The sequence below is a fragment of the Denticeps clupeoides genome, unplaced genomic scaffold (genome assembly GCF_900700375.1).
Source record: "Denticeps clupeoides unplaced genomic scaffold, fDenClu1.1, whole genome shotgun sequence".
Taxonomy (NCBI): Eukaryota; Metazoa; Chordata; class Actinopteri; order Clupeiformes; family Denticipitidae; genus Denticeps; species Denticeps clupeoides.
This window is the reverse complement of record NW_021629698.1, coordinates 54361-71678: the sequence shown is the minus strand read 5'-3', so window position 1 is coordinate 71678 and position 17318 is coordinate 54361. Positions and strand designations below refer to the sequence as shown.

At 48.2% G+C, this 17318-nt stretch overlaps 4 protein-coding genes across 7 annotated transcripts; 2 read left to right on the top strand and 2 right to left on the bottom strand.

Annotated features, from left to right (window-relative positions):
* The first annotated feature begins 593 nt into the window (after positions 1–593).
* Positions 594–3360, top strand: LOC114771943 (dnaJ homolog subfamily C member 9-like). Its single transcript, XM_028965148.1, has 6 exons — positions 594–709; positions 1048–1229; positions 1309–1449; positions 1544–1798; positions 1882–1965; positions 3036–3360. The coding sequence occupies exons 2-6, from the start codon at positions 1056–1058 to the stop codon at positions 3144–3146; spliced, it is 765 nt and encodes a 254-aa protein (XP_028820981.1). The 5' UTR covers positions 594–709; positions 1048–1055; the 3' UTR covers positions 3147–3360.
* Positions 3318–5747, bottom strand: LOC114771942 (nucleoside diphosphate-linked moiety X motif 13-like). Of its 2 annotated transcripts, XM_028965145.1 has the most exons (9): positions 5681–5747; positions 5509–5598; positions 5287–5429; positions 5113–5220; positions 4930–5036; positions 4728–4853; positions 4546–4657; positions 3782–3936; positions 3318–3707 (listed from the first exon to the last, which is right to left on the bottom strand). In XM_028965145.1, the coding sequence occupies exons 2-9, from the start codon at positions 5586–5588 to the stop codon at positions 3516–3518; spliced, it is 1023 nt and encodes a 340-aa protein (XP_028820978.1). In that variant the 5' UTR covers positions 5589–5598; positions 5681–5747; the 3' UTR covers positions 3318–3515. The 2 variants fall into 2 exon arrangements, with proteins under 2 accessions (XP_028820978.1, XP_028820979.1); XM_028965146.1 differs by having other exon boundaries at positions 5113–5237; positions 5287–5598; positions 5681–5739.
* Positions 5748–5786: 39 nt separating this feature from the next.
* LOC114771939 (prolyl 4-hydroxylase subunit alpha-1-like) lies at positions 5787–14379 on the top strand. Of its 3 annotated transcripts, XM_028965143.1 has the most exons (16): positions 5787–6216; positions 7234–7321; positions 7445–7541; positions 7721–7872; positions 8157–8294; positions 8367–8618; positions 8683–8894; positions 9063–9239; positions 10196–10266; positions 10750–10815; positions 11392–11491; positions 12181–12234; positions 12322–12387; positions 13703–13771; positions 13848–13944; positions 14027–14379. In XM_028965143.1, exons 2-16 carry the CDS (start codon positions 7234–7236, stop codon positions 14095–14097), a joined length of 1710 nt encoding a protein of 569 aa, XP_028820976.1. In that variant the 5' UTR covers positions 5787–6216; the 3' UTR covers positions 14098–14379. The 3 variants fall into 3 exon arrangements, with proteins under 3 accessions (XP_028820976.1, XP_028820975.1, XP_028820974.1); XM_028965142.1 differs by lacking the exon at positions 10196–10266 and having other exon boundaries at positions 5788–6216; positions 10745–10815; XM_028965141.1 differs by lacking the exon at positions 10750–10815 and having other exon boundaries at positions 5789–6216.
* Positions 14333–17258, bottom strand: LOC114771941 (arginase-1-like). Its single transcript, XM_028965144.1, has 8 exons — positions 17098–17258; positions 16953–17025; positions 15800–15974; positions 15447–15606; positions 15116–15210; positions 14941–15045; positions 14718–14854; positions 14333–14568 (listed from the first exon to the last, which is right to left on the bottom strand). The coding sequence occupies exons 1-8, from the start codon at positions 17218–17220 to the stop codon at positions 14405–14407; spliced, it is 1032 nt and encodes a 343-aa protein (XP_028820977.1). The 5' UTR covers positions 17221–17258; the 3' UTR covers positions 14333–14404.
* Between the last annotated feature and the right edge of the window lie 60 nt (positions 17259–17318).

Below are 17318 nucleotides of genomic sequence, written 5' to 3'. Positions count from 1 at the left end.
ATGTATGTATGTATATATATATATATGTATGTATGTATATATATATATATGTATGTATGTATGTATGTATATATATATATATATATGTATGTATGTATATATAAATATACATACGTGTGTCTTTGTGTGTGTAAGAATGATTATAAAGACGTAAATGTACTCTGGTTTGGGTGTGTGTACGAAACATCCTGATTTCACACTCTCACTATCGACATAAATTAAAAAGTTAAATCAACATTTATTTATGGAGCAGAATTTTAATGACAACTGCAGTTTCATACCAAAGAGGGTACAATTAATATACATTAAAACATGCAAGAATGTCTCAAGATTGAACCATCAGGTCGCCAGTTCCGGGATGCGAACGCACAACTTTGGGTTTCGGATACCCAGCTGGTAAACGTAAAAATGGATTAAATAAAAAATATGAATTTTTATATTGGCTTCATTGCTATGAAATTAGTAACACCCAATACATGTGTGCAGAACACAGGCAATTTTATTAATGTTATTTCTACTTTTTCCGTTTGTTAAATCAAAGTCCAAAGTCAAAGCTCAAGTGACGTATTGGCGAGTAGAAAAAAAAGACTCATCCTGGCGCGCTTTTGTGACGTCACTATTAAACGCGCCAAATTTTTACTAGTCTCCCGGCTGCGGGGCAGCGTTGAGTGAAACGAGCTATATTTACCAAGAACATATCAAACTCCGAGTGAGTGGTGTGGTTATCTGTTTTTATTCGATTTTAAACGAGACTTTGTACGAACTTGTTGTGATCAGTGGTATCACTGGACCATTTTGCACCGGTACCAGTATTAGCTCTGATGTGGGTTTAGTACCACGACCAGTATTAGCGCTGATGTGGGTTTAGTACCACGACCAGTATTAGCTCTGATGTGGGTTTTAGTAACAAGACCAGTATTAGCGCTGATGTGGGTTTAGTACCACGACAAGTATTAGCGCTGATGTGGGTTTAGTAACAGAACTAGTTGTTTTGATGTGGCATTAGTGACATGACCAGTAATTGCTTTGATGTGGGTTTTCTTACAGGACCAGTTATGGGTTTATTGGAAAGATGTATGCTGCTCTTCAACACCTCAAACCTGTATGAAGTTCTTGGCCTTTCTAAAGATGCCTCGGACTCTGATCTCCGCCGCGGTTACTACAAGATGTCCTTGTTGGTCCACCCAGACCGGGCCGCAGGGGACACCCAGGCCACTGAGAAGTTCCAGGTAGAATTGACCTTGCCATGTTAAAACATGTAATGACATCCTGCCTGTTTGTGTTTTATAAGGACCCTTGGGGTTGCAGGTTCTTGGTAAAGTGTATGAAGTTCTGAAGGACCAGGAGCAGAGATCCATCTATGATGAGCAGGGGGTCGTGGATGAGCAGTCTGACAACGTAAAACAGGAGCGTAACTGGGAGGATTACTGGAGATTGCTGTTCCCCAAGGTAAGAATCCACAGGATTGTGGGTTCTTTAAAGGTCCACAGTGATGGAACCATGACTTAAATGAACTGCTCTCCATTGCATGGTCACCTGACAGATCACACTCCAGGACATTGTGGACTTTGAGAAGAAGTATAAGGGGACTGAGGAGGAGAAACAGGACCTGACTCGCTTGTACCTGCAGCATGCGGGGGACATGGGCCGCATCGTGGAATCGGCACTCTTCTCTGAGGGGGACGATGAGGCGCGAATCAGGGGGGTCATCCAGGGCCTCATCGATGACAAGCAGTTGCCCGCATACAGAGCCTTCACCCACGAGAGCACCAAGAAGAGGAACCACCGCAAGCGCAAGGTACTGTTACCTTACTCCACTGATACTTAAACCCACTCCCGCTTTACTCTGTGTGGTAATGTCCGTCTGTGTTGTGTGATCAGGCCGAGAAAGAGAGGAAAGAGGCGGAGGAGATGCAGAAGGACCTGGGAGTAAGCAGCGAGGAGAGCCTAAGTGCTCTGATCAAGGTACAACTGGCCTAGAGGTCTCCAGTCAAGTAGCAGCAACAAAAGGTGACAGCGTAGAAATGGGCGGCTGCTTTTGTTCATGTAGCACCGCAAAGACCGAAGCCAGAAGACCGAAGATTTACTAGGAACCACCGCATTCCGAATCTACCGCTGTTTCTAACGGCAATTCTCATAACAAGAGCTGGGGGCAGTGGTGGCCTAGCGGCTAAGGAAGCGGTTCGAATCCCGCTGCAGATAAGTGAAAGTGAAGTGATTGTCATTGTGATACACAGCAGCAAGACAAATTTCACTGTGTGTATCACAGTGACAATCACTTCACTTTCACTTATCTGCATCTTTCCCCATCAAAAGTCTTTTATATATACATATATATATATTTATTTATTTATTTTTTGCCCGGATCCATATACAACACAACTTACTGCATAGTTCTCCTCCTGGTTTTAGCACATGGTCTCGAATGTGAAGTGGTCTTGTAAAATACTGTGGATGAAGTTGAAGGTCCCCTGACGTGGTTTGCTTTTATATCGGTCTTATTGGTCCCCTAATACTGTATCTGAAGTCTCTTTCCGAAAGTCAGCCATGGTGCAGAATTACAGCCAATTTCGATCCAGTCTCACAATGAGGTTTCCGCAGGACGCGCCGTTTCTGTGTCTACAGTTTTAAAAACTAGAGAGGGGCCTATAGAAGTAAGGGGGCATTCGCCGAAATTAACACCATTGTCATCAACACCGTTCACCAACCACAATGTTTGTCGCAGACAGGAAGTAGTTTTCCCGAAAAAAAAAATCCCCTCACAAAGACATAATGAGACAAATTCCAGAGCCCACCGTCTGAGCTGCCACTCTCTGAAAGGCGAAGCAGGATGGCCAAAGCTCTCTTTACGCCTACCGCCATTTCTGGCCACTGCAGGACCACAGACAGGCTCGTATTAATGTTAAATAATCTCGCAAAGTGGCGTTTTCATGTCAGGGACCTTCGAAGTTGAATCCTGTCCAACCCCCCCACAGCTTTACTCCACAAAGTGTACTTTTTAGCCTCTAAATATTTTTGCCTGTTTGTCTTTTCAGCAAAGGCAGAAGTGTCATGAGCAGGGATTCAACTCCCTCCTCGCCAACCTGGAGGCCAAGTACTGTAGTCCTGGCGGAAGGAGTTCGGCCAAAAAGAAAGGGAAGAAGTGAGTCTGTTGTGACGGAGGCACGTTGACTTCTGCAGGTCGCGTGAAGGCCACGTGGACTCCACTGGTGCTTTGTCCAGATTGGTTTTGGATTATATCACTTATTTTTTTTTTAGTATTTGTTTTACACGTTTCTTCACTTTTATCTGCTCTTAAATGCACTATAGACCTCTGGTTTTGTGAAATTGTGATCATGAGTTTATTGAAATTATGAATCCACTTGGATTTAATAAAGTTGAACATTTGTCAGGTTGCAGTTGTTTAATTTCGCTGAGGTAGTATGTGGTAGAAAGCACCCTGAGACACAAGCTGGTCCAAGGTCAGTCACTGCAGTCTGAACTGGGACCGGTTTTACCAGGTGTTGATCTGGAACTCAGACCCCTGCTGTCTGCTGTCGGACCCACTCCTGCACCAGCTGATGGGCGATAGTGAAGCTGGGTGGGAGCCAGAAGACTGGGGGACCTCCACCAGGAGCCTGGGGGGCACTCGCCCTGCGTAGAGCCTCCTGGATCTCCTCCAGCGTGAACCACCGGGCGTCCTCCAGCTCCACTTTATCCACACTGACCTGGGAGCAGACCACCGTTTATTACCGGAGCTCAGGTGCCTGAAACAGACGCAGTGAGGACCTCCTGCACCCACCTGGCATCGCTGTGGGTTTACAGTAGCGTGGCACGCCAGCATGAATGAACTCTGAGGATAAGGCCAGTGCTGGGTGGACGCGAACTGGAACGTCTCCACCTCCAGCCCCACCTCCTCAGCCACCTCCCTCCGCAGGGTCTCCTCCATCGTCTCACCTATAACACACCGGCAGCTGGATGAAGGTCCCCAATCATGAAAAATTCCCTTTATGAGCCTCTGAAGAACCAGTGGGTTCATTCGATTTTTTATTTTATTTATAAACGCGGAGACGACTTCCTGTCTGCGGCAAACATTGTGGTTTGTGAATAGTGTTGATGACTGAAACTGAAACGGCACGTCCTGGGGAACTCTCATTGTGTGACTGGCTGTAATTCTGCACCAAGTCTGAATTTCGTAAAACAGACTTCTAAAGTGAAAAGTGAAGTGATTGTCACTTGTGATGCACAGCACGGTGCACACAGTGAAATTTGTCCTCTGCATTTAACCCATCATCCTGAGTGAGCAGTGGGTGGCCATGACAGGCGCCCGGGGAGCAGTGTGTGGGGACGGTGCTTTGCTCAGTGGCACCTTGGCGGATTGGGACTCGAACTGGCAACCTTCTGATTACGGGGCCGCTTCCTTAACCGCTAGGCCACCAGCTGCCCCTACAGTAGGTATTAGGGGACCACTAAGGCCGATATGAAAGGAAAAGTCTATATTAATGTCAGGGGATCTTCAATTCATGTGACGCAGATCAAATGAAGCAGGTGTAAAGCGGGACGCACCCATGTCGCAGAATCCAGCCAGGGCACTGTACATATCCCGGGGGAAAGCCGCCTGTCTCCCCAACAAGCACCTGCTGCCGTCAGACACCAGCACGATCAGGACGGGAGCCATCTGCAGGAAACAAACGCACCGCATCGGCCTTTCTGCATTCGTCCGTGCGCCACCTTTTCAGTCCGCTAACCTGTGGGTAGTAGGTGTGGCCACTGCCCTGGCATACGCGCTGACTGCCCGCCTGGTTCTTGACCGTGGGTTCCCCCGAGGCGCTGCAGAAGCCGTGCGTCTGGTGCCAGTGGAGCAGCGCCCGACCCTGGGAGGAGCCACGCAGAAAGGTCACTCACTTAATCACACGGGATGCATCAGAGTGTAAGGAGAGCGTGATCTACCCGAGCCATGTGTGGAACGTCGTGGCCCCGGAGCAGAAAGAAAGCCTTCCTGAGGTCAACAAACTCCCCTCCGCACAGCCGCTCCACCGCACACTTCTCCAGAGTCCCTGCAGCAGGACGTGCAGACGCTGTTCACAATCGCACGTGAACCACACACACGCACGTTCCTGCTCGGTTCCTTACCCACGTCCAGACAGAACTGAGGCACCCACGTCTCTGTGCAGCCCACAAGAACCGATTCTCTTACACGTTCCTTCTGTTGCCCGAGCTTCTCCAGAAGTGCTTCCACATCTGCACACACACCTCGACTAATATTACTTTAACCCTGACTGATGATACTCATGTTCGTGTTCCCACCTGTGGTCTTCATGTCCAGAGGTCGGTGTCTCCCACCCTCCGCCCTCATCAGCAGGGGGCGCAGTTTGTGGTAGAGAAATAAACGCCCGGCACGCAGCGCCGCGCTGCACGCCTCATCGTCCCCTTTCAGCTTCACCAGGTACCTGGAAAGCACACGGATCCTCCTTCCTAAACCGCAAGCACCGGAGACGGGTACAAATGTCCTCCTGCCCCTGACCTGACCTCATCCGCGCCACGTAGCTGCTGCCGGACCTCCAGATCACCAGTCGGGGGCGGTGAAGGCATCGCAGCCACCGCAGCATTTTTTAAAATCTGAAACACACGTGCAAAGAACATAAAAACACTAAAAAAACATAAAATAAACATAAAAAAACACCAAATACAAAACACTGACGTTTAAATCCTGCGGGGAGCGGCTGGACGGTCCGAGTCGCGACGTCAACAATCGACGTCATCAACGCGCGCCGGCACAGCAGCGACACCTACCGGAGATCTTAATAAAACGCGGCAGCGTTGAATCCCAAGCGTGTTCAACAACAATACAAACTTTAGCCATCATACCCCACTATATACACATGACCTAAAAATAACAAATACCTATTCTCTGAAGAACACCGTATAAATGAAAAGATTTTATAATTTCGTGCCGTGTGTGTGGAAGGAGATGTGAACAGTGAAAACTCCTGCAGGCGGCGACACTCGGGCACAGGGCTCCGCGGCGGCCGCTGCGGCTCTCAGTCCGACTTTTTCCTGCGGCTTCCGAGCGCTGACACCGCGGCGGGAGACCCACCGACCAGCCGAGTTCGTCTCCGCGGGGAGTCCCGCTGTGGAGCGAGTGAAGACGCCGACAGTGTCGCATCTGCAGGAGGACATTCTGGAAAATTCTCTACGTCGTGGGCTGCTGTTTCCTCACGTATCACACTGGACACGGTACTTTATTTCAGGGTTAGCGGGGCGCTCCAGATCTTAGCTTTCTGGGTGGGGGGCAGCTCACCGTACAAGAGTATTTTGTGTGTAAAAGGTTTTCCTCTCCGATAGAAAAAAATGCAGGAAAATACATTCTGCTTCGATTCGCTGCGTCTGTATTCTCTCTCTGTCTCACTCTGTGTTGGTAAGTTTAATTTTCTTTCTCTGGCTGTGTCGATAAACCTTCTGTATCTCGTTGGTTCTCTGTGTCTAAGCTCTCTCGCTGTCTCTGTGTCGGTTCTCTGTGTCTGTAAACTCTTATCTGTCTCTCTCTGTGTCTGTAAACTCTTATCTGTCTCTCTCTGTGTCTGTAAACTCTTATCTGTCTCTCTCTGTGTCTGTAAACTCTTATCTGTCTCTCTCTGTGTCTGTAAACTCTTATCTGTCTCTCTCCGTGTCTGTAAACTCTTATCTGTCTGTCTCCGTGTGTCTGTAAACTCTTATCTGTCTCTCTCTGTGTCTGTAAACTCTTATCTGTCTCTCTCTGTGTCTGTAAACTCTTATCTGTCTCTCTCCGTGTCTGTAAACTCTTATCTGTCTCTCTCCGTGTCTGTAAACTCTTATCTGTCTGTCTCCGTGTGTCTGTAAACTCTTATCTGTCTGTCTCCGTGTGTCTGTAAACTCTTATCTGTCTGTCTCCGTGTGTCTGTAAACTCTTATCTGTCTCTCTCTGTGTCTGTAAACTCTTATCTGTCTCTCTCTGTGTCTGTAAACTCTTATCTGTCTGTCTCCGTGTGTCTGTAAACTCTTATCTGTCTGTCTCCGTGTGTCTGTAAACTCTTATCTGTCTGTCTCCGTGTGTCTGTAAACTCTTATCTGTCTCTCTGTGTGTCTGTAAACTCTTATCTGTCTCTCTCTGTGTCGGTTCTCTGCGTCTGTAAACTCTCTCTGTATTGTTAACCTCTCTCTCTCTCTCTCTCTCTCTCTCTCTCTCTCTCTCTCTCTCTCTCTCTCTCTGTCTCTCGCTCGCGGTCTCTGTAGATGAGGTCCTGGACTACCTGCCATGTTGTGCTGCTCAGCTGTCTTATTCACTCTGTTTCTGCCCACAACGACTTCTTCACGTCGATCGGTGAGCTTCACAGTTCATCTTATTGTCACCCCCTATTTGGAGGACGTGTATGTGTTGGAACCCCACAACGTTGATGTAGAAGGACGCTTTAATGGAACTGCAGGGTTTGACTGATGTTTGCAGGTCAGATGACAGACCTGCTTTTCACAGAGAAGGACCTGGTAACCTCGCTGAAGGACTATATACAAGCAGAAGAGCGCAAACTGGAGCAGGTCAAACAGTGAGTGTAGCATGGCTATCAGATACCTGGCATGATAAGAAGCAACCTGGAAGGCGTGGTGAGAAGTGCCATATCTTTGAAAGAACCAAGCGGAAATGTAATATTTCTCCTTTTGTGCAGCTCTTGGACCCTCAGAATTCTCTTCTCTTGTCTTCTGTTCTCTGCGTGTTTGTCTTTAGGTGGGCTGAGAAGCTGGATTCATTAACATCCATTGCCACCCAGGACCCCGAGGGCTTTCTCGGTCACCCTGTCAATGCCTTCAAGTTGATGAAGCGGCTGAACACGGAATGGGGTGATCTGGAGAACCTGGTGCTGAAAGACATGTCTGATGGTAAGCCTTCTGAATTATGCCTTCTGCATAATTCATCTAAACTCTGTAGGACATGACCATGGATAATTTAATGAAGGTGCAGCCTGTCTTTATTATTTGATTATTTTGATGCTATACATTTAGTGTTAAATATTCTAGTTTTATTTATATCTATTTTTTGGAAGAGACCATTGGCCATACATTAGTGATCCAATGCACAGCGGAAAAGTTGTGAGATTTTTGTACCTGCATCTGAGTGGACATCATGATCTGATCAGACTTTTTGTTTTTTGGAATGTGTTCAGGGTTTATCTCGAACCTCACTATCCAGCGACAGCACTTTCCCAGTGATGAGGACCAGACTGGGGCTGCCAAAGCCCTGCTGAGGCTGCAGGACACCTATCAGCTGGACACCCAGTCGATCTCCACTGGTGATCTGCCAGGTTGGTGATGTTCATTTTGTCCCTGGGGGAAAGCAGGAGTAGGAGTTTTTACGCTGGTGCTCTGTGTCCCAGGAACTTCCGTAAAGCTGCCTTACAGAAGCACGCTGACAGTGGAGGACTGCTTCGAGCTGGGCAGGATCGCCTACTCCGAGTCCGACTACCGCCACACGGAGGTGTGGATGGCCCAGGCGCTGAAGCAGCTGGACGAGGGTGAGGAGAGCAGCGTGGAACCCGTCATGGTCCTGGACTACCTCAGCTACTCCGTCTACCAGCAGGGGGAGCTGGAGCGAGCCCTGGACTTCACCAGAAGGCTGCTGGAACTTGGTGAGGCTACAGGCGGAGCACTTCATGAGTCCAGGGTCGTATCAAACATTTTTTTAATGCACAGACCCAGAGCACCAGAGAGCCAATGGTAATCTGAAGTACTTCGAGTACCAACTGGCCAAGCAGAGGAAGGCTGGTGAGGACCTGCGGTACAGACGGAGCGAAGGGGCGGAGCCCGAGAGGGAGGAGTCCGAGGGCAGGAAGGGTGTAAAGAAGGACAACCTTCCTGAGAAGAAGAAGTATGAGCAGCTGTGTCGCGGGGAAGGTATCAAGATGGTGAGGGAGATTTTTCACGAAATTTTAGAGCAGTAAAGATTTTTTATTTTTTTTTGCTCTTGATGTAATAAATGAGGCCTGGCGCCTGAGCTGGATTGGTACAGAATGTGTCCGATCTGGCATGCAGTGTCCTCTGGGGTTATTTCAGTTCTGTGTCCCCCGCCACAGACCCCTCGCAGACAGAGCCGCTTGTTTTGTCGTTACTATGACAACAACCAACACCCACGCTACCTACTGGGCCCAGTGAAGCAGGAAGATGAGTGGGACCGCCCCTACATCATCCGTTACCACGACATCATCTCAGAGTGGGAGATTGAGAAGGTCAAGGAGCTGGCCAAGCCCAGGGTGGGTTCACCAGGGTTTGTGTTCTGGGTGGCGCTCCATGTGCATGCATTGTTTTTCTGTACATGTAATGCTTGTGTTTGTGCATGTTAATACAAAGATCCTAATTTCATTATCTGTGTGTGTGTGTGTGTGTGTGTGTGTGTGGGATGGGGGAGTGGGCGGAGGATCAGTTTTCATGTCACCTGTCACGTCTCCGTTAAGGGTAGGGACATAGGTGAATGTTGTGGCACTACGGGTCAATAGACAAAAGGGGCAGAGGAAAAATGGAATCTGAAAACGTTGTATTTTAAGGAGTTAATTTTAACAAACAAGACAAGGACCAACACTTAGTACACCAACGAAACCACACGCTATCTCTCGTTCTCCAAACTGTGACACACCGACTCCCAGGAGCCTCCCCTTACGCCTGTTGCATGTGGAACCAGTAATTTGGTGGGCCCGCCCTTTCAGGAAAAATGATGAAACACACACAGAACTGTCTCTGAGGTTTTGTACTTTAGTACTAGTGCGTTATTTATGCAATATTAATGTGTTATTAATGCATTGTTGGATGTTATAATTGATCTATCGCGACACAAACGTGGACTATTCTGAATAGATTCAGTACAGAAATTCTGATGGTGGCATAGAAATGGAGAGTCGGCGATGTCAATGCGGTGCTGGAGAGAGTCGTTGTCGACGTTATTATCGACCGAGTGCTAGAGCAGAGCGTTGTCGTCGTTGTTGACTCGGTGGCAGTACGTTATTACTGCCGCCCATTGACCGTTCCGAATTGGGACGTTTTGGCCCATGAGCGTGAATATCAGGGGAATGTTGTATTTGCATGTAGCAGGATTATCTTTTTCTTGATTTTTTTAAAAATTGTGGGCGGGTCCAGGAGCTCAGGGTAGATTGTACACTATGAGGCGGTGCAGTTTCTCTGTAACTCGTCTCCTTCTGGCCGGTTGGCTCCACAGCTCCGGCGAGCCACCATCTCCAACCCAGTCACTGGTGTGCTGGAGACGGCCCAGTACCGTATCAGCAAGAGGTAAGATCCGAGGGCGCAGAGCCCCGCCCCACCACTCACGCCGACCCCGTATGCATGCGAGCCAAGCTCACTCTTTTCATTTCGAGTGGGGTTTTCCTGTAATGTATAATGCATATTGAAGAGATGTCTGTTCTTGCTGCAGCTGCCATCGCCGTTTACGTTTCTGTTTTCTTAATTTTGGTTTTTGTGGAAGAGCGGGAGACGTCTCTGATTGGACTGCCATGAGAACAAAAGGAAATAATTGAAATTATATTAATGTGTTTTCTTCTTATTAATAATAATATTAATAAGAGTTGATGTCTATTTTAACACGTGAAAATTAAACTGGCAGTGCCACTTGGCGGCGCTCATGTTGTCCTCATCATGTGGGTATTGCCCTGACATCTGATACTGTGCTCTTCTTCTTTTTCTTTTCACCCTCATTCATTTCCTCATTCCTCCTCATCTCCTCCTGCTCCTGCTTTGTCGTGGACTTTAGCTCAGACGTGCCACTGTGCATGACCCCCAGACAGGCCAGCTAACCACAGCCCAGTACAGAGTCTCTAAAAGGTAAGAGGTTCATGGCTCAGCAGTTCAGCTTCAGTAAATGCTGAATCTGTAATCGTGATGAAGTGCGGAAGCGCAGAGCCACGCTGTAGCTCCCCCATGTGGACGTGTTCACGACCAACCTGCAGTTGATGGTGCTGATCTGTGGGGTCAGTAAACAGGATGTGTCTCCTCTCTCTCTTCTCCTCCTCCTCACCTCCCTGTGTCTTCCTCACCTCCCTGTTCTCAGAGCAGATCTGTTCCCATCAGGGGCTCTGATTTATGAGAGGAGGAGCTGGACCATGAGCAGCAGCATGTGATGATCCCAAGTTTAAATTTAGTTCATTTATCATTCAGCGTTTGGTGTTAAGTTACTAAGCAACACAATCATCAGCAACAGAAGAATCATCTTATAGCATCATGACCCTACTTTACAAAATGCGAGTGATCACATGAGATCTGCTCACTCCTCTCATCCAATCAAAATGACAAATTAGTAACTCACAGCCTCACCATTGGATGGGTGTATTCCGAGCTGGATTTAGGCTGGTGGTGAGGATCGTGGTGGTGATGATGATGTGTGTTTGTGTGTGTTGTCAGCGCTTGGTTGACTGCGAATGAACATTCGGTGGTGGATCACATCAACCAGCGCATAGAAGACTTGACCGGGCTGGATGTTCAGACAGCAGAGGAGCTGCAGGTAACTACTATTAAAAAGCAGAGTGAGCATTAATTTTAGATCCTTTATATCGGATTGGTGCATTAGTACGCTGCCTGGTAGCACTAGTTGGCTATTTTGCTGCACTAGTACAAAACTCTGACTAGTCAGTTTTTTTCTAGGAACTTGTGGCACTTTTGTGCAACTAGTTCAAACAAGGGTTGCACTTGTGAGACTTGTGTATCCCAAAATGGGCTTTACAGCCCATACAGATGACACCCCTCAAACTGAACTACTAATTCGGCATAAAATATGAACTTGAACTTCCTAAAAAGGAAGCTTTTTATCTTGCTTTTGAAGATCTTTAGTGACCTTTTAGTGATCTTTAGCTGTTGGAACATCTAGTGGAAGTTCATTCCACCACCTAGGAGCCAAGACTGAGAAGAGTCTAGATTAATGCTTTCCCAATACCTTGGTGGTATCTGCGTAGCAGTGATAGGAGAACACACCCTTAGTTCTTTTGGTGTAAAGGGAGAATAGGAGAGGGCCAAGTACTGAGCCCTAAGGGACACCTGTAGAGAGCTTGTGAGGAGCAGATGTGGTCTCCTTCCACATATCCTGATAACCTCCTATTTGGATGATAGAACTTATCTACTGCCATGCCGTGCCTTTAATTACCAGACAGTGTGTGTGTAGAAAGAGTTTTTCTTTTTTTCCCCACTCTTTCCCAGGTGGCAAACTACGGTGTTGGAGGCCAGTATGAGCCCCACTTTGACTTTGGGCGGGTAAATATTGAACTGCTCTTTGCTCTTCATGCATCTGCTGCTGCTGACGGGAGTCCTCAACACCTCTGTATCTCTGCTGCTGTTTAGAAAGATGAGCCTGATGCCTTTAAAGAGCTGGGAACAGGGAACCGCATCGCCACCTGGCTCTTCTATGTAAGGTTCCCACTTCTTTTCTGTCTGACTCCCATATTCCCACAATGCACTGTTAAAGGTCCCCATGACATGAATTTTTCAGTCTTAGTGGTCCCCTAATACTGTAAGTTGCTTTCCGGAATTCAGCCGTGGTGCAGAATTCCAGCCACTTTGATCCAGTCACACAATGAGATTTCCCCAGGATGTGCCGTTTTGGTGTCTGTAGCTTTAAATGATAATGAGGAGGGGAGTAGCCAATAGAAGTGAGCGGGCATTTGCGGAAATTAATCAACACCATTCACAAACCACAATGTTTGACGCAGACAGGAAGTCGTGTCTGCATATTTCCAAAAATAATAAAATGAACACACTGGTTCTTAAGAATCTTGTGTGCTCATTTTTACATCTTTTCCCCTTATGACGACATAAGATGACAAATTCCAGATCCGACCGTCTGAGCTGCAGCTCTCTGAACGCTGAAGCAGAATGGTCCAATGGACTAGTCAGCGGGGACATCGTCACATGTCACGTTCCCATAGTCCTTCACTGCACAGCCTGTGGGACACACACACATTCACGGTACAGACACTCATGCTGACCTGCAGAGGTCCAATGCATGATGGGTAAATAATCACCTGCTGCTCTAGCCAGCCGAATAAATCACTCATCTTTAAACAGCAATCCCAACACACATACACATTCTCTCTCTTCTCATCTCTCTCTCTCTCTCTCTCTCTCTCTCTATCTCTCTCTCATCTCTCTCTCTCTCTATCTCTCTCTTCTCTCTCTCTCTCTCTCTCTCCTCTCTCTTCTCTCTCTCCTCTCTCCTCTCTCTCTCTCTCTCTCTCTCTCTCCTGGCTCGTCTAGCTCTCTCCACAAGCTTCTCACACTCCTCACCTCTCTCTCTCTCTCTCAAGGGGCGCTTGGCTCTCACTCCTCCTATCAGATTCAGTCTCTGTGCTGCTATGAATAAACAAAGTATGTCACACACTCTCACACACACTATTCAACAACCAGCACCGCAACCAAGGAACAGCAGAACGACACAAACACTAAACATTGTAAATACAATCTACACGTTTTATTACACTAACACACCTCTAAAATGTACACACAGACACCCGACCGTCTGAGCGCGGCTCTGAACAGCGGAGCAAATGACCAACCCCCTCTTACACCTATCGCCATTTCTAGCCACTGCAGGACCATTGACAGGCTCGGGGAACTCGCATTAATGTTATATCATCTCACAAAGTCACATTTTCATGAGAGGGGACCTTTAACCAAGCCCTCCCACAGGACGTCCCTTATATAAACAGACTTTCCTTAACTGTAGATGAGTGACGTGGCAGCAGGTGGTGCCACCGTCTTTCCTGAAGTAGGCGCAGTAGTGAGACCCATAAAGGTACGTGTCTTCATTTCACTTGAATCTGTATGTACAGTGTGTGTGTGTGAGAGTGACTTGGGATCTTCTCTCTCAGGGCACGGCTGTGTTCTGGTACAACCTGCTGCCCAGTGGAGAAGGAGACTACAGCACGCGTCATGCCGCATGTCCTGTTTTGGTGGGCAACAAGTGGGGTGAGGCTAAAAGCCATTTCCACTTCCTACTTCATTTCCTACTTTCATCAGGTGAGCTTCATTCCTTCTCCTCCTCCCTCAGTCTCCAACAAGTGGATCCATGAACATGGCCAGGAGTTCAGGAGACGCTGTGGCCTTCATGAGATGGACTGACGAAGTCTTCGCAGTCTCTCGTACACACCCTGCCTCCTGCTCCTCTTTGGTCTGCTGCTGCTCCTCCCCTCATATGACCTCCTGCTGTCAGGATCTGTGATCTGTGCCTTGTTTTTTATGAGCAGAAAGCTCCTGTGTGATTGGCTGGCTCATGCCATGATTGGCGCGTGCTGTGGTCTCATTTCAACAAACGTGTTAATATTTCATGACAAAATAAAATGAAAACACTGGTAGATGCGGTGATTGTGTAAGATTTAATAAAACAAGGCCTTCTTATGACCATTAACATTTTTTGTGGTTAAAGCGGTCAAGGTTGGGATATGCAGTAGTCAGAAGGGTGTGACCCCTCTCTGACCCTCCCAAAGCACCCCAGAATCAGATCCACCGCCGCGTTCACCGTGGACTTGACCTCATGGTCCGTCCGGCCACATTTGGGATTCACCTCCACCATGTCCACCGCTGACAGAAGGCCTAGGACACCAGCGGGAGGTCAGAGGTCAGACAATCAGATACTCAAAGACGAGGGGGGAAAAAATGGATTCTTTTGGCACTCTTGGCCACGCCCACATCCCGGGTGGACCTGAAGAGGGTGAAGATGATTTTCTGCTTCAGGACCTCACCTGTCTGGCAGATGTGCTCTGTGATGTAGACCCCTTCCCTGTAGGTCAGACCCCCAACCACTGGAGTTCCTGTGGCAGGACAAACAGTGGGGTCCAGGGCATCAATGTCATAACTCAGGTGAACTGGCTTCTGTACCCTGTTCAAAGAAGCACTGTTAATAACCATCATCATCACCAATAATACAGCATGAACAGCTGCTGCAGTCAGAGCATCGACACTTACTGAGAGAAGATGTGGTCACATGTCTCCTCCATAACTTTGGCTATTCCGAGTCGGTCCACTTCAGTGATGGAGAACATCTTGATCCCGAGATGCTTCAGGATGTAGCTGTGGAATGGAGGAAATCTGAGCTGAAAGCTGCATGATGCACGACTGAGACGTGATGGTGAACACCTACTGTTCCCCCAGGTCCACGTCTCGCAGCCCAATGTAGACGATGTCCCTGGCTGATACGCAGGGCTTGATCCAGGAGAAGTTTGGCACGACAGGAACCTGAAGGAACACGGAATGCAAAACCATATGAGATCATTTTTAAGTATCATGTGCTTTAGAGAGGTGGTTCTGATCTGGTGCCTCTTCACATTTACATTTCTCTTGAGTTTCCTGTCAGGCTGGTCACAGTAAGCATGTCATGAGGTGCAATGATGAGCCAATCAGAGTGCAGGTCAGCATGACCAGTTTAATATGTTACATTTGCAGACGTGGTCTGAGTAGTTGATCAGCCAAACCTTTGAGTGAAGCTCGTGGATCAGGTAGGACATGGGCTGTCCGTGGATGTTGCCCGTGGGTGTGGTCAAAGGAGTGTTGATGTCGGCATGGGCGTCGACCCACACCACACCCAGCTGGCCCTGCACCGACGCGTGTCCATGGATGGACCCGATCGCCAAGCTGCGGGTCACAACAACAAAACAGACGGGGGGCCTGATGCCAGACCTGGAACCTGTGGGACGACGTTTGACTGGAAAATCTTTATTTCAATAACATTTGAATGTCATTCTGCAAATCGTTAAATGTTGTTCCGTTCCACATGACCAGGAGGTCGTGTGACCGGGATTCGGGGGAAGCCTGCGGGTCTTGTCACCTGTGGTCTCCTCCGAGGACGACGCACGTCTTCCCCTCCCTCTTCACCGTGGCAACAGTGTGTGAGAGCTGCTCATTGGCCCGTCCGACTGTCCGTGGATTCTTCACACACCCAAAGGGCTCGTCAGCGGGGACATCGTCACATGTCACGTTCCCATAGTCCTTCACTGCACAGCCTGGGACACACACACACATTCACGGTACAGACACTCATGCTGACCTGCAGAGGTCCAATGCATGATGGGTAAATAATCACCTGCTGCTCTAGCCAGCCAAATAAATCACTCATCTCTAAACAGCAATCCCAACGCACACACACACTCACACACTCACACACACACACACACACACACACACACACACACACACACACACACTCTCTCCAGGGGCGTTGGCTCACTCATCCTATCGGATTCAGTCTCTGAGCTGCTATGAATAAAACAAAGTATTTCACACACAGACACACACTCTCACACACACTATTCAACACCAGCACCGCAACCAAGGAACAGCAGACCGAGACACACACTGCAAAAACACTCTACACATGTTACACACATGCTATATACATGATACACATACTCTACACATGCAACACACGCTCTAAAAACGTTACACACCGGCTACACATACTCTACACACGCTCTATACACATTACACATACTCTACACATGCAACACACGCTCTATACACATTACACATACTCTACACATGCCACACACACTCTAAACACGTTACACACCAGCTACACATAGTCTACACACACTCTAAACACATTACATACTCTTACACATGCCACACACGCTCTAAACACGTTACATACTCTTACACATGCCACACACGCTCTAAACACGTTACACACCGGCTACACATACTCTACACACATTACACATACTCTACACATGCAACACACACTCTAAACATGTTACATACCGGCTACACATGCTCTACACACACTCTATACACATTACACATACTCTACACATGCAACACACGCAGTCTACACACATTCTAAACACACTTTACACACACGCTACACATCGTCTTCACACACTACACACACTCTACAGATTAAGTTGCCATGTAAGGACATTCAGACTAAAATCTTTTCAGTTGATTCACTTCAACACACAGTTGACACACACAGAAACGACCTTGTTGGGTGAGTTTTTGCAGCAGCCCTGCAGCTCGGATCAGGTCCGGTCCGCTCTCCACTCCGTCCCGGGGCTGCAGCAGGATATGATGATGATGATGATAATGATGATGATGATAATAATGATGATGATGACCGGCGCTCACCTGTCCTCTGTTGAAGGGCGCGCCCACGATTCCCACCGAGTGACGCTGGGGAGCGCCCACGATGCCCGCTGGGTGACGTCGGGGTGCGCCGAGCGCCGCGCGGAGCCGCAGTCCGCCCCTCATGGTGAAGCGCCGCGCGCCGCGGACCCCACGGGTTTTTGTACCGAGAGTGACGTCACGACACCGCACCTCCGCGCTTCATGTTCCGTGCAAAATCATCT

What these genes read in the sequence shown, in the direction of transcription:
- LOC114771941 (XM_028965144.1), bottom strand. Translation starts at nt 17,220, where the DNA reads ATGAGGGGCGGACTGCGGCTCCGCGCGGCGCTCGGCGCACCCCGACGT. An exon ending in GCAAAAACTCACCCAACAAG is followed by an intron (nt 15,975 to 16,952) that starts GTCGTTTCTGTG and finishes TGTGTGTCCCAG; the next exon opens with GCTGTGCAGTGAAGGACTAT. An exon ending in TCCACGAGCTTCACTCAAAG is followed by an intron (nt 15,211 to 15,446) that starts GTTTGGCTGATC and finishes GTGTTCCTTCAG; the next exon opens with GTTCCTGTCGTGCCAAACTT.
- LOC114771943 (XM_028965148.1), top strand. Translation starts at nt 1,056, where the DNA reads ATGGGTTTATTGGAAAGATGTATGCTGCTCTTCAACACCTCAAACCTG. An exon ending in GGAGATTGCTGTTCCCCAAG is followed by an intron (nt 1,450 to 1,543) that starts GTAAGAATCCAC and finishes GTCACCTGACAG; the next exon opens with ATCACACTCCAGGACATTGT. An exon ending in GCCTAAGTGCTCTGATCAAG is followed by an intron (nt 1,966 to 3,035) that starts GTACAACTGGCC and finishes TTGTCTTTTCAG; the next exon opens with CAAAGGCAGAAGTGTCATGA.
- LOC114771942 (XM_028965145.1), bottom strand. Translation starts at nt 5,588, where the DNA reads ATGCTGCGGTGGCTGCGATGCCTTCACCGCCCCCGACTGGTGATCTGG. An exon ending in ACGTTCCACACATGGCTCGG is followed by an intron (nt 4,854 to 4,929) that starts GTAGATCACGCT and finishes GGCTCCTCCCAG; the next exon opens with GGTCGGGCGCTGCTCCACTG. An exon ending in TAAACCCACAGCGATGCCAG is followed by an intron (nt 3,708 to 3,781) that starts GTGGGTGCAGGA and finishes GTCTGCTCCCAG; the next exon opens with GTCAGTGTGGATAAAGTGGA.
- LOC114771939 (XM_028965143.1), top strand. Translation starts at nt 7,234, where the DNA reads ATGAGGTCCTGGACTACCTGCCATGTTGTGCTGCTCAGCTGTCTTATT. An exon ending in GCTGAAAGACATGTCTGATG is followed by an intron (nt 7,873 to 8,156) that starts GTAAGCCTTCTG and finishes GAATGTGTTCAG; the next exon opens with GGTTTATCTCGAACCTCACT. An exon ending in CTCCACTGGTGATCTGCCAG is followed by an intron (nt 8,295 to 8,366) that starts GTTGGTGATGTT and finishes TCTGTGTCCCAG; the next exon opens with GAACTTCCGTAAAGCTGCCT.